Source organism: Mustela erminea, chromosome 7, assembly GCF_009829155.1.
Source record: "Mustela erminea isolate mMusErm1 chromosome 7, mMusErm1.Pri, whole genome shotgun sequence".
NCBI lineage: Eukaryota > Metazoa > Chordata > Mammalia > Carnivora > Mustelidae > Mustela > Mustela erminea.
In genome coordinates, this window is record NC_045620.1 from 91542805 (window position 1) to 91566452 (window position 23648).

Sequence of the window (23648 nt, forward strand, 5' to 3'; positions counted from 1 at the left end):
TTAAGGTGTCCAGGTTGACTCAGCCCAGCCTTTAGAAGCTTGTGTGAGGGGCAGCAGGTGAGTAGGGCCCATGGAATTTCTTTCCCAGCTATGGATGGCAAGTTCACTTCAGCTTTTCGCTGTCCTGGGCTGGTACCAGACAAGGCACAATTACACCCACTTGGGGGCACAGCGTGGCTGTCCCAGGCCGACCCCAGGGTAGGGGGGCTGCAGGCAGCAGGGCCTGAGGAGGGAGGTGCGGAGGGAGGAGGCCCACTGCCATTCTTGGTATGGTTCTTCTCTCCAGGAGCAGAGCTGCATCTGGCCTCACTCTGGGCAGCTTATAAGGCCTGGTGTGAGTTTTGTTGATGCAAGTGCAGCAAAAAAGGAACAAATCCGCCAGCACCAGAGCTGTTGCCACTGGAGTCCTTTTGCATACATTTTTCAAATGATAATTCACTCTACCCAGCCCCCTTCCCCACCCCCCCAAGGCCGATTTATTGAAAAAACCACCTTATATGGTAATATTGTTAACACACCGTCAGCTGGCCTTTTTAGGGACTCTGTTTAAAGAAGATCCGCCTCTGGGGTTTTATATTGCTTGGGTATTTATGCCAAAGACACAGCAGCCCTCAGTCACTGGGAGAAGGACCTCTCGTCCACTCGGTGAGTACTGCACAGCCTCGGGCCAGCCCTTCCTTTCCAAGGCCGCCTGGCCCCCTGGGTGCGGGAGGCGCCTCCAGATTGGCCTGGCTTCCGTGACGCGGGCCCAGATCACACGTGAAGGCACTCTGTGGGCAGTGGTACCTCCAAGCACGCTGCTGCCTTCCAGGAAAAGACATTTCTGGCCACAGGGCTTCCTGGACAGCCCTTTGATCAGGTGGCGGGCAGGATATAACGCCAGTGGTCTCTACTCACCCTGCTCGCCTGGGCCAGTGCAGAGCTATTGCTCGTGTCCTTTGTCATGACTCTGGATATCTGAGAGGCTGTTTTAGGGGAGCAGAGACTTTGGTGGGTGGGGGGAACAGCTTCTTCACGGGGTTTTTAAATCAAAGCCGACAATGGTCCCAGTGTCTGTGAGATGTCTGTGTTGGGAATAGGTGTGTATTTTCTTCAGTCCCCTGTGAGTCTCACTGTCCTCTGCTCCATGCTTGGCTGAGATGAATGGAGAATTTTCTCAATCCCTGAAGGCTCCAGGGTCACTGGGGGATGTGGAAAGTCAGGGCTGGGGCAGAGGCAAGTATCCTGTGGCATCAAGCTCTGTTAGCTCTGGCAGGAACAAATGAACAAATCTGAGAGCCATCTAATTCATTCTGAAGGCAATGAAGCCTAGAGAAGTTGAGTGTTGCCCAAAAGTCTCACAGGCAACTGTGAGACCACCCGCCAAAGCCATCATCCACTGCTCCTGTCCCCCACAAACACACACAAATATAATTAAGAGGGAAATGAGACCAGGGGCTATTTCCACTCTGGTGACCAGAGTCTGCTAACATCTGTTTAGGGTTGAAGCACCTTGGTGCAGTGGTGGAGGCCTTGGAGTCAGACTGCCCAGCTGCCCGAGTTACTGAGTGACCTCAGTTTTCTCTCTTGTACAATGGGAGTACTAGTAATAACATCTACTCAGCAGCACTGTTGTGGGGATTAAATGAGATAATACGTTTACAGGGTGCTCAGCTCAGTACCCTCAGGGCCTGGCCCTGAGTGCTCAAACTTTAAGCACCTGGAAGGCTTGTTAAAACATGGACTGTCCTACCCTCCAGCCCAGATTCTGATTTCAGTAGGCTGGAGTGGGGCTGGGTAATCTCCATTCCTAGTAAGTTCCCAGGTGATGCTGAGGCTGCAGGTCTGGAACCACACTTTGTACATACAGGGAGGCTGTAAGCACTTGCTTTTACTATCTGAACAAGTTTAGACTTTGAGGTTAGCCCTTAGAGTCAAAAGGAGATGGAACTTCCTCTGGTGGAGAGGGATGGGCACTGGAGAAATTGCAATGAGCAGTGGACAGGTCTGGGACAGCAAATGGGCAATATGACATCATGATGTGAGGCTAGAGTTCTTTCCTCCTTCCCTTTCTTTGCTCATTCCAACAACATTATTGAGTACTTACTATGTGCCAGGCACTGTTCCTATTCCTTAGGGACAATGGAGAGGCTTCTGCCATCACTGGGAAAGATGAACAAACAAACATAAAGACAGCCCAAGAGGAGCCCTCACCTAGCCCAGGAGTTATCAGGGAAGGCTTCTTGGAGGAAGGGGTACCTGAGCTGGGTCCTGAAGTAGGACTAGTCTCGGTGTCAGGGAAGCATAGTCTTTGGACTGTTTAAGTGTCTCAGTTCCACCGAATTTAGATGTCATGGCAGGAAGCATGGAGAACTAAGGTCAGAGGGGCAGGCAGAGCCGGATTATGAGGCCTTCATATTCTAAGGGATTAAACAATGGGGGACCACAGGAGGGTGACCGCGAGAGACCTGCCCTTCGAAGGGTCTGCTCTGACATTTGTGAGGAGACCGGACTGGAACGGGGCTAGAGCCCTACCGCAGCGCACTGAGGGTCCAGAGCGCCCGGCCTGCGGTGGTGCCGAGGTAGAAATAAGAACCTGAGGATTGGTTGGGAGGGAGGTGGGGGGAAGGTGGGAGGAATGGGGTGTTGGGCGTGGCCTCCGGGGGGCGGTGCGATTCTCTGAGGCGGGATTCCAGGGCGAGGCTGGGGCTGAGCGACGAAGTAGTCGAAGTACCTGTAGGTGGAGTGAAGGTGCCACGGGGTCTGCGGTGCAGGTACCCCGCAGGCAGTTGGTCCTCAGGGTCTGGAGCTCAAGAGGAGGGGTCTGGACTGGAGCGGAGCCGGGAGAGCGAGTGAGAGGCCCAAGTAAAAGAACATGCCCAGATTCCTGATGATCAGAAATACTACGAAACAGAAGTCATTTTTCATTTAATTAATTGCCTGTCAACCAGGTCAAGATAGCATAAAGTTGATTAGAGATGCTGCTACAATTTTTCTGCCACAGGAGTGCTTTTCGTTAAATTATTTCTCTGTGCCAAGCTCTCTAATTGTGTGGATATCTGTGTGTATGCGGATTGTTATAGGCGGCTGCTTAATGTCATTCAAAGCCCTCACTGCAAAATATTTCTCCAACTATTGTTTGAAGTCTCACCATCTTAGAGGCCTTCCTCTTAGGGCTTAAACTTTGCACTGAAGTGAAAATGTCTTTGGAAGCCAGCATAAATTATCATCCCTTCAATAATCATTGATTTGTGAAGTGGGTGGTTCAGCTCCTTCCAATATGACAGACTTCATTCTGGGAGCAAGTTCTGATGGGGTAAGAGAGAGATCATAGGAACCTTTTTTTTTTTTTCCAGTCCTTTACAGCAGGGGTTGGCATACTTCTTCTGAGGAGGGCCAGATAGAAAGTATTGTATTTTAGGCTTTGCAAGTCTAAACGTTTCTGTGGCAACTGCTCAGAGCTGTCTTCATAGGCAGAGCAGCCACAGTCAGTATGTACCTGAACAGGTGTGGCTGTGTTCCAATAAAACTTTATTTATAGGCATTGAAATTTGAATTTCATGTAGTTTTCTTGGGTCCTAAAATATTATCCTTTGGCTTTTTTTGCAACCTTTGGAAAATGTGAAGGGGGACCTGGCTGGCTGAGTCAGTGGAGCACATGACTCTTGATCTTGGGGTCACGAGTTCAACCCCAATATTGGGGATGGAGGTTACTTTAAAAAATAACAAAAATATAAGAAAAAAGAAAAAATGTCAAAATCATTATTAGCTGGTGGGACACACAAAAATCAGTGTGAGTTTGCCGGCCCTGATTTACAATTTATAGAGAATTTCCACTTTACTTCCATTACTCCATTTGCTCCATCATCCCAGGAGACAGAGGTTATCCTTTCCATTTTACAGCTGAGGAAACTGAAGTCCAGAGCGGAAGACCAGGGACAGGGCCATGGGAAGGAGGTGTCTTGAGAGAGGAGAAGGTCAAGGAAAGGGGAATTGGAGGGAACTCTGAAGTCAGATCTTATCTCCTTCAGAGTGACAGATTGGGGGGCTAACATCTCTGCCCTCATACTTGCCTGAGGGTGGCCGGGGAGATGAGTGAGTGAACAAATTCTTTGCACCCATTATGTCTTTGGGTTTTGGCCACCTTGAGGGGCAGGGGTGGGGCCATGTTTGTAACTTTGTGAAGTCCTCAGTGAAGACCAGATGTAGTATGTGTTGAAAGAGCCAGAACAATTTGATTGACTTTCTCAGAGCAGAAAGTGGTTGTGACCCCAGGAAACCACAGTGACTTTGGCCCTGGTTCAGCTGACATGCTCGAGCCCAGCCACAGATTACCAGCAAGCAGCTGAGGAAGGTCTAGAATTTCTCCTGGCAGGGACATTCCAGGAGAGCTTGGTTCCACAGTAAAAGCCTTTTCCCTGGGCAGCCTGGGGCCCCATGGAGGCCCTACTCTGGGCCAGCAGCCGCACCCTGCCTTCACCTTTCTCACTTCTCATTTGGTTCTGACTTCAAAAAAGCAGATTTAAATCCACCTAAAGTGCTGCAGAACCACATTGTTGACTTGACAGCTTTAATTTGCTTTTGTGTCTTCTCTCAGCCGCTGCTCTGCTTGGGAAAGTCCAACACTCTCTTTGTGAGGGGAGCTCAGGGAGAGACAAAAGGTTCATTGAAAAGCCAGGCAGGCTTGAATTATAAACCACACCAGAGAGACAGATGCTGAGGGGAACCTCGAGAGAGACAGTCATGGAGATGCAGCCTTGCATCTTGGCCACCTTCTAGATTTTGGGGTTGTTTTCTTCTCATGGTGGACTCTTCTCTCTAGAGCAGAGAAGCACAGCTGTTTGCTGAGCAGCTTGTGAAGAGAAAGAAAACCGCCTCCAGGTGATTCTACATCAGGTCCATATCGTGAGCTGTCATGAGACTGGACTATGGGGGCACAGGGAGCCCAGGGGCAGAGGTCTGGGAGGGGCTGTTCAAGTGGTGGGATCGTCACCCAGCCTTTACGGAGCACCTACTCTGTGCTAACTGAGTTAGGTTCAGGGGCTATAATAAACATAAATCACAGACTATCCACATAAAACACAGACTTAGTCCTGGCATAGGAGGGGTGCAGAGGCTCAGAGAGAGAAATGAACACAGACCCTTTTGTTTAGGGCTTTTGCTGCCAACAGCTCTAGAGAGACAGAGAGGCAGAAGCAAAAGCACCAAACATGGAGAAGTTAGGACAGCCTAAGGTGGTGAGGAAGGTGTAAGCTTCAGGCTTTGGAACCCGTCCTGGTTGAGGCCAGCCCTGCCTCTTCCTGGCGAAGAGAACTTAGGCCAACTTCTTCCACTTCTCTGAGACTTGGTTTCCAAATCTGCAAAATAGAAATAAAAATATCTTCCCTTGGGTTTTTTTGTGAAGATTAAATAGATAATCTATATGAAGAGCTCCACATTTTTCAAAATTAAAAATCATTTTTACCAAAAATGGAACCATGGAATATTCTGCTATGTTTCCCCTAGCAATGCACCTTGCACCTTTTCTGTTCCATTAAATATTCTGCTCTCTCCATTGCATGAGGGTTTCTGGCAGTTATTTTACAAACCAATTTATTATGCTTCTGATTTTGGTTCTTTTAAGCTGTGATAAATCAGCTCTTAGCCAAATCTCTGCACCCACCCGTGAGTGGTCCCCAAGGATGAATTCCTGAAAGTGCCTTTGTGGAGTCAAAAGAGATATGTACATTTTTAAGACTTTGGATAAGTTTTCTTGAGTTCCCCTTCTGAAAAGCAGTACAGTTTGACACTCGTGATGGCAAACACACCTCCCACACCTTTGCCAGCAAGGGTGGCCCCAAGAACCGGTTATAGTATTCCAGCCAGAGGTGCTGGTCAACAAAGTACTGCATACCATCCACAGGACCCCAGGTCCTGCTCACGGAGGCTGAGCAAGAGCGATCACAGTTTGCTCATTTAGACTCACATGCAGAAACTCATATTTACTCAGTGAAATATTGAATTTCATATTATTTGATTTGGTTCGTGTCTCTGTTTCTTGAGATCTTCTTGGGTTTTGATTCTACCATGTGACATATTTAATATTACACCCTCTTCCAGCTCTGGAAACTTGATGGGCCTGTGCTCCGTATTCTCATGCAATACCTTTATAAAAATGTGTGACAAAGGACCAAGAGCGGAGCCCTGTGTATCATGGCCTCCAGGTTGATGATGGTCCGTTAAATTAACACCTTTCAGTGACAGTGACTCAGGCAGCTGTAAATATGCCTAACTGATTGATTGTTCAGACCACGTGGCTTTATCAATACAGATATCACAGGAGACCTTGTCCGATGCCAAGATCAAGTTAAGCTCAATGTCTCCCACCTTCTGCATTTCCAGCCCACAGTGGTCCTGGGAAGAAAAGGGAAGGCTGTTAGTCTGCCAACATTTGTTATTGGTAAACCCTTACTGATTATAAGAAATCACGGCTTCTTTTTTTTAATATAAGATTTTTGATTTATTTATTTGACAGAGAGAGATCACGAGCAGGCAGAGAGGCAGGCAGAGAGAGAGAGAGAATGAGAGGAGGAAGCAGGCTCCCTGCCGAGTAGGGAGCCCAATGCGGGGCTCCATCCCAGGACCCTGAGATCATGACCTGAGCCGAAGGCAGAGGCTTTAACCCACTGAGCCACCCAGGCGCCCCGAGAAATCACTGCTTCTTTAATAGCACGTTCTCTAGCAGTGCCTTCTGGAAACCTGCCTACCTTGCATTCAAGAGTATCTGAGGTTTTAGAAATCCGCTTTCTTTCCCGTTTTGAACATTGGAACAAACTTTGCCCACCTTTCGTCTTCTGATGGTTCTTCATCTTCTACTTCCCTAACATGGTGGGAAGTTACGGATCATCTCTGCCATCCAGAAACTGCTCGGACCAGAAATGATACTGTTTTAAGCAGCGAGGTAAGGTGCTTTCCTTTAGTCTCCACCTCGTTGCAGACCTTGATTGCCCCTTCTTTCTTTTCTTCTGCATGTCCTTCTCCTGTACATCCACTGATTGATTTTGATGACAAAGATTCATTCATTCATTTTGATGACAAAGATTTAAGAGCCCAGTCTGTGCCAGACATGGTGTCAGGCTCACTGAGGAATCACTGGGGAGCATATCAGGGAGAGCTCCCTTTCAGCTTTAAAGTTGTGTTACGAAGTTTCCGCTCAGCCTCGACTTAGCCTTTCTGACCTCATATTCACAGGTCTGTGGCTCTGGCTCCTCTTCACTTTGTCCACCTTCATCCTGAGGCCACGGAGGGGCCAGGGTCACAGGTCTCTGTAGCACTTATCTCCTTCCCACCTGTGGTCAAATATTCTGAATGAAGCTCCCACGGGCCGTCCTCCGCAGGGGTCACCTTCCCCCTCCTCTGGACTGCTGAAAGTTGGCCTCCCTGAGCCCTAGGCTGGTGCCTTTCCCACTCCCACCCCCCCCACCTCACCCCCCCGCTGGGGACTCCCCAGGCTCGGAAGCTTCCGTGTTCTCCAGGCGGAGAGGCAGGGGCGGTGCTTCCTGGCCAGAACCCTCTCTCCTCTGAGGGGTTTCCTCCCTGAGGCACTTCAGCCCTTAGGACTGAGAATTTCACTAGAACCACTGCATCGTTTGTCCCTTAATGGCATGTTATATTGTTGATTTTTATTATAAACGATATGCGAATAGAGTGTCCTTGGGAAAAAATGAAAACATCACAGCTATAAGCCAGCACCTCCTCTCCTGGGTCCCTGCCTCCTCCAGAGGTAATCAGGGTGCTCTGTCAGAGACTTCGTTTTTCAGACCTTTTTGCTATGAGTTCATATCCACAAAAAGAAAATGATGAAAAAAACAACATTGTTTCGTTCTTTGAAAGGAATTCAACGTAGAGCGGTCTGGGTGGCTCAGTTAGTTACCCGTGTGCCTTGGGCTCAGGTCATGATCCTAGGATGGTGGGATCGAGTTCCACATCGGGCTCCTTGTTCGGCAGGGAGCCTGCTTCTCCCACCCCCACCCTTTTTTTATGGACTCTCTCTCTCTTTCTCTGTCAAATAAATAAAAGCAATCTTTAAAAAAATTAAAAAGAACTCACTAGATTGTTTTATAACATAAAACATTATACTCTGAGGCTTGCTCACTGAGTAGAATGGTTTAGAAAACTACCCACTTTAATCCCTATAGATCGACCTGGCTCTTCTCTTGACTTCAGAGTAGAATCCCATAATTTGGACCATTGAATAGTTCCAAAGTATAAGTTTATGTGTTTCTAGAGTCAGAGTTCCAGTTTGCCCCACCTTTGCCAACACGTATTGAATCTTAACCGTACGATGGATGAAAATGGTCTTATCTCACTTGTGCTTCCCTGAGCACTAGTGAGGCCGAGCATCTTTACACAGACACATTTATTTTTTCACAGTTCTGGGAATTAGAAAGTCTGAGTTCAAGGCATTGGCAGGGTTGGTTTCCTCTGAGGCCTCTCTCCTTGGCCTGAAGATGGCTGCCTTCTTGCTGTGTCTTCACATGGTCTCCCTCTGGTGTGTGTCTGTGTCCTAATTTCCTCATCCGATAAAGTTATCCATCTTACTAGATTAGTCATATTGAACACCAGTCATGTTAGATTAATGAGTTCATTTTACCTTAATTACCTCTCTAAAGACCCTACCGCCAAATACAGTCACACTCTGACATACTGGGGGTTAAGATGTTAACGTATGAATTTGGGGAGTTGGGGGGTGAGGGACAAAATGCAGCCCAGATCAACAGGGTTGAGGGAAGAAGTCCACCTGTCCGTCGTGGAACTGGGCCCTGGCTGGAGGTGGACTAAAGCTCCAAAACCAAGAATCCTGTCTCCAACATGATTTTGACAAGTGGCTGACTACTTCTCTTCCCCTCCTGCTCCTAAGGTGCTCCAGCCCCTGGTTCACTTGGCCACACTCACCATGTGTGAAGAGGAGACCACTGCGCTCGTGTGTGACAATGGCTCTGGCTTGTGCAAGGCTGGCTTCGCAGGAGACGATGCCCCCCGGGCTGTCTTCCCCTCTATTGTGGGGCGCCCTCGCCACCAGGTATGTGCTCATCTGGAGCCGAGGCACTGAGCCACTAGGAGAAAGTGCCGCAGAGTGGACACTGGACTGAGCTCTCTGTAGGTGTGTATGTGTGTGTGTTGTATGAGTGTGTGTGTTGGGGTTGGGAGACCCTCTTCTGATTAACAGAACAAGACTTTTCAAATAGCAATACCCAGGACCAAGTGCAAAACATTCCAGGGATGCAGAGATGGTGTTCTGTCTGCCTCAGGTCTGCAGGATTAGTAGGTTTGGAAGAAATTTTTTAAAAATACATGCAAGTAAACAAGACCCTTGCCTTTAAGAAATGTATCCTCTGTGAGCTAACTTGAGATCACAGGCTAGCGTAGAGACAAAAGACTTCACCAGGGGGAGCGCAAAGGAGGGAGAGATTAAATCTGAGTGGAGGGACCGAGGAAGGACCGGCTTGGTAGGAAAGGGGTAAGTGAGCATGAGGATCTCCACATACGGGAGGGGGCGGTGCAGGAGCCAAGATTTGGAGACTTAAAAATGCAAGTATTAGAGAAGCACATCACCTTCTCTCCTCACTGCCTCCATGGTCGTGGATGTCTGCCTGACTCTTGTCTCTTTCTGTTCTGTCTCCAGGGAAGTCAGATATCTGTCCTATGCGTGTCCTTCTTCAGAGACCCCTCCTGGGGCCTGGGGCCCCTGAAGTAGAGCTCTCAGCTAATTCCCTTCTCCCCCGTCTCTTGCACTGCAGGGTGTCATGGTGGGAATGGGCCAGAAAGACAGCTACGTCGGGGATGAGGCTCAGAGCAAGCGAGGGATCCTAACGCTCAAGTACCCCATTGAGCACGGCATCATCACCAACTGGGACGACATGGAGAAGGTATTGGCAGCCCCCCTTTTAGTGTGATAATGTATCATCATGACCCTCATCTCCCACAGGTCTCTGCCCTGTCGGCTGCCTCTAAAATGTTTCTCGTGTCCTTCTTTCCTTCCTGTCCATCCTCATGGCCAGTCTCTGTGGGGCTGCCAACCCGCTCTCACTGGGCAGTTGCAGTGGTGTCCTGATTTGTCTCCCGCCTTACAGACCGGTGATTTCTTTATGCTGCCACAAAGCTTGTCTTTCTAAACACGGATTGTGTCACTCGCCTCCTCGGGAATCTTCAGTAGCTCCTCATTAAGGACAGTAGGTCCCTAACCCCCTGTCTGGCATCTGAGGGCCTATCCCACCCAGTGTCCAGCTTCAGCCTCTCAAGCAGCTCCCCCCAGAGGAGGCCCTGATGCCTTGGCCGCCTCTTACAGGCATAAACGGCTTCTCTCCCTTTCATTTTCCCGGTGGTGACCTCAGGTAGGTGCATCCATGCTGGGTCGTTATGCTGATTCTCTAATGAAAATTCTAAGTTGGACTCTTTAGGGTTTTCTGGAAGCGTGTGTGTATGTGTGTGTGTGTGTGTGTGTGTGCAAGAAAACACAGAAGTGGGGGGCAATTTTTAAATGGCAGTTTGTGATCCACAAAATCACGTGTGTGGAATGTGAATAGAGTCCTTCTAATATTCTTTTCCTAAATTCTGCTGACATTTGTCTGAGAATCCCTATTTTGGCAAGGAGTGCCTTTTGAAGCGTACTAGAGTGCTCATCGAACAGACTGTGACCAGAAGTAAAGAATGCTGCCGTGAAATCTGTAATGCACCCTGCCATTCTCTAAATCCCAGACCCAGGCACTCTGGGTGTGAGATAAATAGAAACGACACCGTAGCTTTCGTTTTGCACCATGGCATGGCTAAGAGCAAAGACCCCAGAGTCAGTGGCAGGGAGACCTGGGAGTGAGTCCTTCCTTCCGACCCTCAGTTTCCTCATTTGTACAGAGAAAAGAAAAACTTTTTTCATTAGGTTACTTTGGAAATTGAATTAGGTACTCAGTATAATCCCAGGGCATGCAACATACTTCATGCTCAATAAATAGCGTAAATTTCTTGTATGGACCTAACAGTGTCTGATTCCAAAATATAATAGACAAAATACTTTAGTATGTTTTAGCATAGTAGTAACAATGTGTGAACTCTTTATTTTTTAAAATATGTTTTATTTATTTTAAAGATCTTATTTACTTATTTGAGAGAAAGAGAGAGAGAGTGAGAAAACACGAGCTGGGGGAGGGGCAGAGGGAGAAGCAGACACCCCTTCCCCAGCAGAGTTGGGAGCTGGATGTGGGGCTCGATTCCAGGACTCTGGGGTCATGACTAGAGCCTGATGGACTGAACCACCCATGCGCCCCATGTGTGAACCCTTTAAAGAAATTCCTGAAAATATATCATGTGCCTGGTGCACCTGGGTGGCTCAGGTAGTTAAGCATCTGATTCTTGATCTCCAATCAGGTCAGGATCTCAGGTCAAGATCTCAGGGTCATGAGATCGAGCTCTGCCTGGGGCTCCATGCTGGGTGTGGAGCCTGCTTAAGATTCTTTCCCTCCATGTGCCCCTTACCCCACCTCAAGTGCTCATATGTGTGTGCACTCTCTCTCTCTAAAAAAAAAAAAATATATATATATATGTGTGTGTGTGTGTTAAATATCTATTATAAATATATATCTATAGATAATATATTTATATTTATATAATAAGTAGATTAATATATTTATATATTTCATATATAATATTATAAATATTTAAATATACACACATATATTTTGTATACTCTAAAAATATACATATATATGTATTAATTATACTATGTGCTTGAAAGAAAAACACAATAGATGAAAGCTGTGTTTGTTATCATCTTGGGTGTCTTTCTCCCCTCCAGACTTTGAAACCAGGATCAAGGGGCCATATCTGATTCCTACCTGCTCTCCCCACAGTTAGCACCGTCCTAGCCCAAAGCCCCAAAGCCAGGAGCCCACAATTATATGAGTACAATGGAAGCGGATGGCCCTGAGCCCCGCCTCTGAGGAAATCAGAGCCCTATGTCCCTGCCACTTGGCTGAACCCTTCTGAAATACAGACTCCTGTTGGGTCGTCTTGGATCACTGGACGCAGTGGGGAAGAAATTACTTCCTCTAAAGCAGTGATTCTCAACAGGAGCAATTTTGCCTCCTGGGGGGCATCTGGCAATGTCTGGAGACATTATTGCTTATCATCGCTGGAGAGGTGCTGCTGGCATCTCGTGGGTGGAGGCCAGGAATGCCAAACTTCCTGGAATGCACAGGTCAGCCCCCCACATCGCTGAATTACCCAACTGAAAATGTCAAAGTGCTGCGGTTGGGAAATGCTGCCCTAAAGCCCCAGCCTGGCCAGTCACACAGGGGATGGTTCAAGCATAGCTGTCAGGTTCCCAGCAGGAGAGAGCACACACTCAGCAGCTGTCCTGAATTAAGAAAGGACTACTTAGAGAGGTGTGAGCAGAGTTATGGAACCAGAAAGGGGAGTTGAGGCACCCATGTAGTCAGAACAGAGGAACACTCTTACACCTGTAAGCCTGAAGGATGGGAGTGGGGCAGTGTCACTGGAGCTGGGACAGAGGCCGTCCAATAGGGGTGGGGCTCGTGGAGGACCACACCGTTGGTTGGAGAAACACCCGGACATCTCTCCCTCTTCTCATCCTCTTGCTGGTGTCTTGCATCAGCCAGACATAGCCAGAAGCTGGGATACAAGGAATACTGAGAGATGCGATTGGCCTGGCCCCCACCCCCAGGGGCAGAAGGTGGGAAGAGACAGAAGAGGGGGAAGTTCAAATGGAAATAATCCGTATGCTAAGTATATTGGCCCCAGGCCTGAGTCCTGTCTGGGCCCCTGTTGGAAAGGAACATAATCTCTAAAAGTCAAGCAGAAATTGCCAGGATTCCTCTCCAGAGGTGAGGAGGTCTCCTCTCTAGAACCCAGCCCATGCTATGAACAAGGTGTCATCTCCCCCACCATGAGCATGCCAGTTAGAGTTTTCTAGGAATCTCCTTGGCTCATTTGACTTTTGTCTCAACCAGATCTGGCACCACTCCTTCTACAATGAGCTGCGGGTAGCACCCGAGGAACACCCCACCCTGCTGACAGAGGCCCCCCTAAATCCCAAAGCCAACAGGGAGAAGATGACCCAGGTAAGAGGCCAGAGAGTCTTAAACATGAACACAAGAATGTAGCATGGATCCCTTCTCCCTTCCATGCATCAGGACGACAAGTTCTGAGGACATGCTGTGTACGTGGTCTATACCAGGCCCTGTGGGAGGAGGGAGTGGGGTAAATAGACACAGCCCTCTTGCCTTTAATAAGGTTAAAACCATCCTGTGGGCCAAGAGGCGCTGTGATTTCTGCCAGATCACCCTATATCCGCATTGTTCTTTCAGATCATGTTTGAGACCTTCAATGTTCCTGCCATGTACGTTGCCATCCAAGCTGTGCTCTCTCTCTATGCCTCTGGCCGTACAACAGGTGAGCAGCCTGTAATCCCATCCCTTCCTGACTCTGGGGGGCAGAAGGGAAAGCTGGGCTCCTGCAGAGCTTCCTGCTCAGGAGAATCAAAGGGACAGCCAAAGTCCAGGGAAAACCCTGCATAGGGGTAACAGAAAGGAATGCATTCAGGTCTACCCGGTAGAGCTGGCAAGGATTTATATGAACCAAGCATGACCAGTATATCCAGCAGGGGCTGTTTTCCTCACAGCAGTCAGTCCCCGAGCTTATTCCAAGAATACTGGAATATTCCTGCTCGTGAACTTGTGATGTGGCTCTCTGTGTGCCCTTTGTATGGAAAGGTACTCAGGGAAACAGAGGGAACTTCAAGATAAAGCAATTTCTAATTGGGGGTGGGGATGCCTGGGTGGCTCAGTGGGTTGAGCCTCCGCCTTTGGCTCAGGTCATGATCTCAGGGTCTTGGGATTAAGCCCTGCATTGGGTTCTCTGCTCAGCGGGAGCCTGCTTCTCTCCTTCTTTCTCTCTGTCTGCCTCTCTGCCTACTTGTGATCTCTGTCTGTCAAATAAATAAATAAAATCTTTAAAAAAAAAAAAGCAATTTCTAATGGGGATTTGACAGCTTCCATGAACATAGCTCAACATTCATTCATTCAAGTATTCATTATTCGTTCATCCATTCATTCATTCATCAGGTATTTGTCCATTATTCCCTACCATGGGGCAAAGACTACACCAGCCCATGGCTGCACACCAACAAGGAAGACAGCCCTGCCATCACAGAGCCAACGGTCTAGTAGGGGGAGCAGGGCAAACACAAAAAATAATTTCACAGCTGATGACAAGGACAGTGATGGGGAATGTGTGATGGTTCTATAGCTTACTCGTTTGTTTTACCATTTCTTTACTGCCGGACTTTATGGTCATCTCCAGTTTTTATTTTTTATTGCAAAATATGCTCTGATCAATGCCCTTGTACAAGTGTAAGCTCCTGATCCCTGGGTATTTATTTTGCTTCTGGCCCTTACTGAACCATCTTATTGTGCTAATCATGTCTCACTTGGTTCTCTTGGGTCTTCCAGGTATACAGCCTCATCATCTGCAAACAATGACAATTCTGTTTCCTTTTGATAATATCTCTTTTTCTATTTTCTGTCATATTGCTTTGGCTAGAACATCTAGGACAATATTAAATAATAAAGCAATAATAATATTATACTGTTTCTCCATCAGTTACGATATGGCTTTTGGAATGAGAGAGATTTATTATCATATTGAAAAGCTCCTTTCCCTCCATGGTTTATTGAGTTTCATCAGTAGGGAATGTTAATTTTTTTTTCACATCAGCTGGTTTTTATAGTCCCTTCCAGATCTAACATTCTCCATGCATGTGCATATGGGTTAGTTTAATGCCAGAATGATATGCAAATTATCCAGTCTCCCTTAAAGAGTCGGCAACTAAGATGCACATTGACAGATATGCAGTACAGTGAAAGTGGTTTTTTTTTTTTTTTAAAGATTTTGTTTATTTTAGAGAGAGAATGAGAGAGAGAGAGAGAGAGAGAGAGCTTGAGAAGGGAAGGGTCAGCAGAGAGCCTGATGCGGGACTCGATCCCAGGACTCCCGGATCATGACCTGAGCTGAAGGCAGTTGCTTAACCACTTGAGCCACCCAGGCACTCCAGTACTGTGAAAGTGTTTTAAGGAATACAAGAAGGGAAGATATTTTACTTGCCTTCCAGAAGGCTACAGTCTCATTTGGGAGAATAAATGAAGTACACAAAAAATATTACTGATGATCCTTATGGTGGGTGAATTTTCTCAGCTGCTGGAGAAAAATATGGTAGTTTAAGACCATTTGGTGACTGGTCCCAGAAAGACGAAAGGCAAGAAGTTTTCATAGGTCCTATCCCCTCTCTCCATAGGCATTGTGCTGGATTCCGGGGACGGTGTCACCCACAATGTCCCCATCTATGAGGGCTATGCACTGCCCCATGCCATCATGCGCCTTGACCTGGCAGGCCGTGACCTCACTGACTACCTCATGAAGATCCTCACAGAGAGAGGCTATTCCTTTGTGACCACAGGTATCCAGCCCCTTTCCTGATTTTGACTTGAGCTCAAACCAAATCTGATCTGGGACCAAACGTTCTCTGATGAAAAGTCTGTGGCCCCCATCCTCAAATTCTCTAAAGATAGATGGGGAGGATTCTAGGCTGGAACTGGGCCTCTGGACAAGACAGATAGTCAAGGCGGCCTTATTTATGGCAGAAGATTCCCAACTGATATGGTCTCGGGATGGGGACAAGGCCTCCTTATGTGCCCTTTCACAGCATTCCTTCCTTCCCCAGGGACCTGCTATCTCTGGTTTTTACGGGGTTGAATGATAGTAAAAATCTGATAATGCATTTTGTTACTGAAGGGAATTTATGGTTTCTCTGAGGACACATGGAATAAATAAGGTCTGAATTTCTAAGAAGTTGTCATGGCTCAGTGCCCAGCCCAGGCAAGAGGAGACTTTAGGCAGGAGCTTTCCTAGATTCTGTAAGATCACAACAAATCCTCCTACGTCTGTAGGAGGTACAGTACTGTGTCCTGTAACGCCCTCACAAAGGCCCGTAGCTTTGTCAGGGCAGAGTAAAGACAGCAAGGAGAAAAGCCCATGCGAAGTTTTGCCTAGGAATCAAGATTTTGGACTTGCACTTTAGGAAGAGCAATGAAAAATTAACATTTGTCCTAAAAATAAGTCCAAAGTAGAAGAGTTTTTCATGGAGATCAAAGTAGGACCAACTAACAGAACAGAGGATCTACTTTCTGTCATTTCTTCTCTTTCTAGCCGAGCGAGAAATCGTGCGAGACATCAAGGAGAAGCTGTGCTATGTGGCCCTGGACTTCGAGAACGAGATGGCCACGGCAGCCTCCTCTTCCTCCCTGGAGAAGAGCTATGAGCTGCCAGATGGGCAGGTCATCACCATTGGCAACGAGCGCTTCCGCTGCCCCGAGACCCTCTTCCAGCCTTCTTTCATTGGTGAGGTGCTGCCTTCTGTCCCTGCTAACTGGGAGTGGAGGGGGTGAGGTGGAGGAGTGGGAAAAACACCAGGAGTCACGCACACTTTGTTTATAGTTCATACATAGCCCATATTTTTCCAGAAAGGGCCAAAACACATCCACAATATAACCAGATAAAATCTAACTTTTATTTATTTATTTTTAAGATTTTATTTTTTTTTTTAAGTAAGCTCCACATCCAATATGGGGCTTGAACTCACAACCCCAAGATCAAATGTCATATGCTGTACTGACTGAGCCAGGCTGGTGCCCCGATAAAATCTAATTTTAAATAAAAGGATAGGGAAATCAAAATAAAAGAAAAGCAGAATAGGGAATATAGCATAAAACTAAGATACACAAAACTCTTCTTGGATTGACGTCACCGGGGCCAAAACCCATAGCGGTAAGCAGGACGGGTTTGGGGTCAGACCTGGTCTTAGGTCCTGATTCTGCCCCTTTAAAGCCTGTTACCTTGGACGTGTTACTTTCTTCAAACCTCAGTTTTCTCATCTATAAAGTGGAAATGATGTTTAGTGCCAACTAGATGGGGTCACAACAAGGACTAAGTACAAGACTATTTAGTACAAGGACAGCTACTCTCTTGAGGACTGTGTGGGAAGAGTCGTGCCTGTAAACAAATGTTAACAGACAGCAGTAGCACACAGCAGCTGAACAAAATGATATAAGCCTAAGAGATCAGTAAAGTCTTCTTAGGGAAGGTGAACATTTGAGCAGAATCTTGAAGAATGAGTATCATTCGATGGTATCTGGGGGCAGAAGGAGTACAGGGTGGCAAATGGCATCCAAGGCAGATGGAAGGGTTCATGTGAAGACATGGAGGTGTGCAAGGTCATATTCTACTTGGGACACGATGAGAGGTGTGTGTGTGTGTGTGTGTGTGTGTGTGTGTGTGTGTGTAGAGAGAGTTGCTGGACCACACCAAGAGCGTAGTGGCTAATCATATCAGCAATGAGATCACTGAAAGCTGTGAAGCAGCCCTGTAGCCAGGTTAGGTATGTATTTTAGGGAGATTCCTCTAACCTCAGTGTGAAATTATGTCACATGGAGTAAAGACTAGAGGTGGGGGAGGCCAAAGGTGGGCATGAACTAGTTTGGTCTACAGGCCTTCCACTGTGGAAGGCCCCAGCAGCAAGCTAAGGTAGCTAGATGTAACCTGTAGATAAGGGGGGGGTGTCAAAGATGACATGATAGGTATACCCATGCAATGGAACATTTTTTGACAATAAAAGAGATTAAAGCACCAACACACACTCTAACATAGATGCACCTTGAAAACATGGGTTGCAGTGTGAACATGGACACGCCGTTAAGTGATAGGCACTAGATGCAAAAGGCTACATATCGTAGGATTCCATTTATATGAAATGTCCAGAACAGACTAGTCTATAGAGAGAAAATAAATTAGTGGTCCCCTAGGACTGGGGGAGGGGTGAAGGGGAAGATCACAGTGTCTACCAAAGGGTATGGAGTTTCTCTTTGGGGTGTTAAAGATGTTCTAAAATTAGATTTTGGCAATGGTTGCACAGTCCATGAATCAACTAAAAACTACTGGACTTTGGAAGGGTGAATATTATGATATGTGAATTATAACTCAATAAAACTTGAAAAAAGATGACTCAGTGTAAGTGTTCCCTTAGAAATATGCCTCAGCTGATCAATGTGAAAGATCAATCGGAATAGGAGGAACCAAAGGCCAGCTGGAGGTCTGATTCTGTAAGCTGTCTGGGAGGTGATTAAGGGTCTGAGCTAAGGTAGTTGCAACAACAGAAGGATCCCTTGAGGAGCTGGAGGTGTGGGTATTTATGAATTGACGGGTGCTGACTCTTACTATGACCTGTGTAGGCATGGAGTCCGCCGGGATTCATGAAACCACCTATAATTCCATCATGAAGTGTGACATTGACATCCGCAAGGACTTATATGCCAACAATGTCCTCTCAGGGGGTACTACCATGTACCCTGGCATTGCTGACAGGATGCAGAAGGAGATCACAGCCCTGGCCCCCAGCACCATGAAGATCAAGGTGGGTCCTGCCCCCCAGATCCCTCCACTCAGTCCTTGGGATAAAGACTTGCCTGCCTGGGAGATGTTCCAAGTCAGTCTGCCTGGCCCGTAGATCGGTGGCCTCCTGGGCTCAGCATTCTCCTGGTCTGGGACAGATTCCATCTCAAGGGATTATGTTCCTCAGGCACTGATGAAATGGGGACATGTAGATCATGGGATCTCAAATGTAACCCTATGATGTCCTATGACAAGGGGTGAGAGAATTTGGGAGGAAGAGACTATTGAGGGGCTGAGGATGCAATCAAGAGGAGGGAAAGGGAGGAAGAAAAGAAGGAAGCAATGCTACATTGTCTTTAGACTTTAAAAGGGATGTGCGTGTTCCTCCAGAGGAGGGTGAAAGTTCCAGAGATAAAGTTTGGCGTGGGGCAGGCTTCTGGTTCAGACTGACAGTGACATCACTTGATTCCTGGGCAACCTGTGATCTGTTGTGTCCTCTTGGCTCCCGTCCTCCCCACGCAGGTGACTCACTGCACAGGCCTCGTCAGAACATCAGAATAGGGGCCCTCTTGTCTTCAGCTTCTCCAGCCTCTGGTCCCCAAGCAACCGTACAGAGCTTTATCTTTTTTTTTTTTTTAAAGATCTTATTCATTCATTTGACAGAGAGAGAGAGCACACAAGCAGGTGGAACAGCTGGCAGAGACAGAGGGAGAAGCAGGCTCCCCATTGAGCAGGGAGCCCAGTGTGGGGCTTGATCCCAGGACCCTGAGATCATGACCCGAGCTGAAGGCAGAAGCCCAACTGAGCCACCCAGGCGCCATACAGAGCTTTTTAGGGCTTCTAGGAACTTTGCAGCTAGCAGGTTTAGAAAAGGAGTTGGGAATTGAATAGAGATAACAAATAGGTTGAGAGTTACAAAGTCTCACAGTAAAGTTGGTCTCTGGGAGTTCGTTACATCTGAGTGTATTCTAAGAAACTTTTTCACAAAGGAAGGCCGCCCCAGGGCTTCCCCTGCCTAGCGGATGGTGCTCAGCAAAGGCAAGCAGAGCGGGTTACCAGAAAACTGGTGGGAGCCTGTGGGCCCTTCTCACGGGGAGCCACTGGGGCAGCCACGCTTCCTGAAGCTTACCACACTGGGGACATGGCGCCAGGCCCAAGGCAGGGGCTTTTTACCAGGACCATTGACTACATCCCACCTCACCCCCAGATTCTGGCTCACCAGATCCAGGGCGCCCCCATCACCTACACCGATAACACACATATGCATTTCCATGCATATCCCAATCTGTGACCCACTGCCCTGAGTTTAACAGCACGTGCCAGCCTTCAAGCCTTGAGCCTTCAAACTTCAAGGTTTAGAATCTAATCAGGAGACATGATCGCTGAGAGGGCAATGTAAATAAGATGTGGCAGGGGTGGGGCACCTGGGTGGCTCAGTGGATTTAAAGCCCCTGCCTTCGGCTCAGGGCGTCATCCTAGGGTCCTGGGATCGAGCCCTGCATCGGGCTATCAGCTTAGCAGGGAGCCTGCTTCCTCCTCTCTCTCTGCCTGTCTCTGCCTACTTGTAATCTCTGTCAAATAAATAAAATCTTTTAAAAAAATCAGAACTTAAAAAAAAAAAAGACAGGAGGAGAGGAAAGGGCACTCAAGGCAGGGGAAATTAGACCGAGCAAAGGTGCCCCAGGGTGTGTGTGTGTGCAGGTACGAACAGCCCAGCCAAATGGGACAGCCAGATTTGTGTAGAGGAACTGGGGAGATGAGACAGATGTCGAGGATATGGAAGAAGAGAGGTGAGGTGAGTTGGCACTGAGACGGAGGACCCCAGCCCAGGACTCTTCTCACAGCCCGAGCCACACAGCAATAATGTGACTGTACTGGTCCTTGAGGTATCAGTCCAAAGAGCGACCAAGTGTCTTTGTCTGATTGAATAATAAGATATAACTTCTCACAGCTCTTCTTCGGCAAATCCATGATCTCCGCAACTTAGGAAGGATGTAGAGAGGGTCTAAGAAGACAAAAACAATCAGTCCCGTGTCCCGTTTTCTTCTTGCCCTGGATTCTTTGACCCTTTAGTGGCTGTCCCTCTGGATCCACATGTAGGTGGTGTTCAAAGTTGTCTAACTGGCAACCAATTTCTAGAAGCTAAGCTCGGGACTCCCAGTGGCAGGGATGCACCATGTGTCTCTGAACTTGAGAACTTGTTAGCTACCAGTGGCTATCAACAGATGAGGTTCAAGACAGGGTCTGAGTGCTCTGGGTGACTCAGGATTGGCAGAAGCTCTGCCCCAGCTGCTCACACAGCCGAACTCCAGGCGAGAACAGAGAGGTGCTGTCCCTGTCCATGTTTGTCTTGGTCATCTATTGCCGAAGAGCAAGGAACTGTGAAATCTAAGGGACATAACCATAATTTATCACGTTTATCAAGTTTATCACATGTGCAACTACAGATCAGCTGGGAGTGAGCGGTCTAAGTCAGGCCTGCTTTGGCAACTCTGCCGGGCTGGCCAGCTCGGGTCAGGTCCAGAGCTCTCCTGCCAGGGCCCAGGCTGAAGGGTCGGGAGCCTCTTAAGGGAAGCCCTTCTCATCAAGGCAGAAGCACAGCTTCCTGCCTGAGGCACATTTCAAGTTCCTGTTTGTGTCCTGTCTGCCAACATCCCATCCCTCAAAGCAAATACAAGCCCAGCCCCAAAGTCACAAGGCAAAACAGTGTGCCCTTCCCATGGGGGGGAGGACTGAGGGCTGGAATAAAGATTTGAACAACAATCTAATCTACCCCAAGGTTTTACCCTGTTTGTTTCTGACCGTGGAGGCGGTCCTTATCTGGGGCAGCCCCGCACTGTGATGAGAGGATCTCCTGGACCAGTTCCCTATTCCCTTGGGCACTAATCGTGATTCACCACATTTATTCTTTGCAGATTATCGCTCCCCCAGAGCGGAAGTACTCGGTCTGGATTGGAGGCTCCATCCTGGCTTCTCTCTCCACCTTTCAGCAGATGTGGATCAGCAAGCCTGAGTATGACGAGGCAGGGCCCTCCATTGTCCACAGGAAGTGCTTCTAAAGTCAGAACAGACTCTCTGGGGTTCCCCTGGAGACTGCTCTGTTACCCGTCATGAAACATTAAAACCTGCAAAGCCTTACTTCTCGTGTGGGGCTTTTGTTTTCCCCCACTCTGGGCTTTCACACAGTGCTGAGCGCTTTTCACACCTTATTACTCATCCACACAGTGCTCCTGTGAGATGCATGTATTCCCATATTACAGATGAGGAAACTGAGGCTCAGAGAGAACTTAAGAACTTGCTAAAGACCAGAGAACCAAGATTAAAATCCAAGTGTGTCTGACTCTAAAGCTAATACTCTTACTGTATTAACCTTGTTTCCCTTTCCTTGAACATGAGTAAGAATGAGGGCTAGATGACGCTTGGTGGCAGGTAAAGAAACAAGAACTTTCAGAGGTGGAAGTCCTTGTACTCAAGGGCAACACACAGAACAGGACCGGAAGGGGAAACACAAGGTTTATAGGCTGTGACATAAGAGTGATTCAAGCACAATGCTTGAATTTGGGTGCTGGAAGGTCATAATGGGCTTAAGATCTCTATGAGGCCCTTTGTTATTGAGGATTAGGCTGTATTTTGCCTCAAAACTAACCAAGAAAGGAGCAGCAGCCTTAGGAACAATTTTTTTCTTTACCTCCTCTCCTCCTCCTCCTCCCTCTTCTTTTTCTTCTCCCCCGCCCCATCTTGTTCTAGTTCTCCTTTCCCCTTCTTCCTCACCTCCTCCTCCTCCTTCTCCTCCTCCTCCTCCTCCTCCTCCTTCTCTCTCTCGGTCTCTTTCTCTCTTGTTATTTGTTCCCCACTCCCTGCCCTTAGTCAATTCTGTTAAAATGTCACAAGTATTTACTGAATTTTGGGCATCTGTTATTACTGGGTAAGGCCACATGGGACTTATGTATCCAGCAAAGATGATTCCTGCCCATCAAAGTATCATTGCATAAAAGGGGGGGCACATATATGACAATGAGTTGAGGTGAAATAGAAGCACCCATAAAGTACGACAAGAAAACAAAGGGTAGGGGCGCCTGGGTGGCTCAGTGGGTTAAAGCCTCTGCCTTTGGCTCAGGTCATGATCCCAGGATCCTGGGATCGAGCCCCACATCGGGCTCTCTGCTCAGTGGGGAACCTGCTTCCCCCTCTCTCTTTTCCATGCCTCTCTGCCCACTTGTGATCTCTCTCTCTCTCTGTCAAATAAATAAATCTTTAAAAAAGAACAAGGGTAATAATAATAGCATTGGTTGAGTGCTTATACTATGCAAGGCCCTAGGTTAAGAGCTTTCCATGGACTTCCTCACCATAACCCTATTAGCAGGTACTAGTACCATTCCCATTTTATAGCTAGTTTATGAGTTAATGTGTTCAACCCAGCTAGTTAACAGCAGAACTAGATTCCCACTTTTGCTTGGTGTACCCTTCACTATCTCTACCTACTCACGTCCCATCCTTGATACTCCTGAGGAGATCCCACTTGGCTGTGAACCTTCCCAGACACATCTATTTGGAAACAGTGGAAGTACACAGACCTCAACATCAAGACAAGCTTCTTCTGCCATCCCTGCACTTGCCCTCCGAGGAGAGCTGGAGAAGCATGTTTTACAAAACTCCCTAGTGGGGCGCCTGGGTGGCTCAGTGGGTTAAGCCGCTGCCTTCGGCTTGGCTCATGATCTCAAGGTCCTGGAATCCAGTCCCGCATCAGGCTCTCTGCTCAGCGGGGAGCCTTCTTCCTCCTCTCTCTCTCTGCCTGCCTCTCTGCCTACTTGTGATCTCTCTCTGTCAAATAAATAAATAAAATATTTTAAAAAACAAACAAACAAACAAAAAACCCCCTAGTGGACTTATGTCTAAGACAGTTTTCCCAAAAGCAGACCCTGAAGTGAGGATATGCAGGCAAGTGATTTAACAAAGTGCTTGCTGGGGAAACCAGTGAGCAGAGTAGGAGACGCAGGACAAGAATGGAGAGGAAGCCCAGCAGGGAACCTCTCAGACAGAGTTCCACAGAAGATGGCTTACCTTGGTTCCCAGGCAGCTCTGGTGTAAAAGCTTGACTGGATGCAACCGGGCTTTTGCCCTGGCCTATCAGTAATTGGGGAAGGTGCACTCTGAGGGAAGGTAAAGTCCCAGGCTTT

At 47.7% G+C, this 23648-nt stretch overlaps 1 protein-coding gene across 1 annotated transcript; it reads left to right on the plus strand.

The window, feature by feature from the left end:
• The first annotated feature begins 556 nt into the window (after positions 1 to 556).
• ACTG2 (actin gamma 2, smooth muscle) lies at positions 557 to 21609 on the plus strand. Its single transcript, XM_032352484.1, has 9 exons — positions 557 to 645; positions 8879 to 9040; positions 9759 to 9887; positions 12981 to 13091; positions 13338 to 13422; positions 15323 to 15484; positions 16234 to 16425; positions 18312 to 18493; positions 21387 to 21609. Exons 2-9 carry the CDS (start codon positions 8915 to 8917, stop codon positions 21528 to 21530), a joined length of 1131 nt encoding a protein of 376 aa, XP_032208375.1. The 5' UTR covers positions 557 to 645; positions 8879 to 8914; the 3' UTR covers positions 21531 to 21609.
• The last annotated feature ends 2039 nt before the right edge of the window (positions 21610 to 23648 follow it).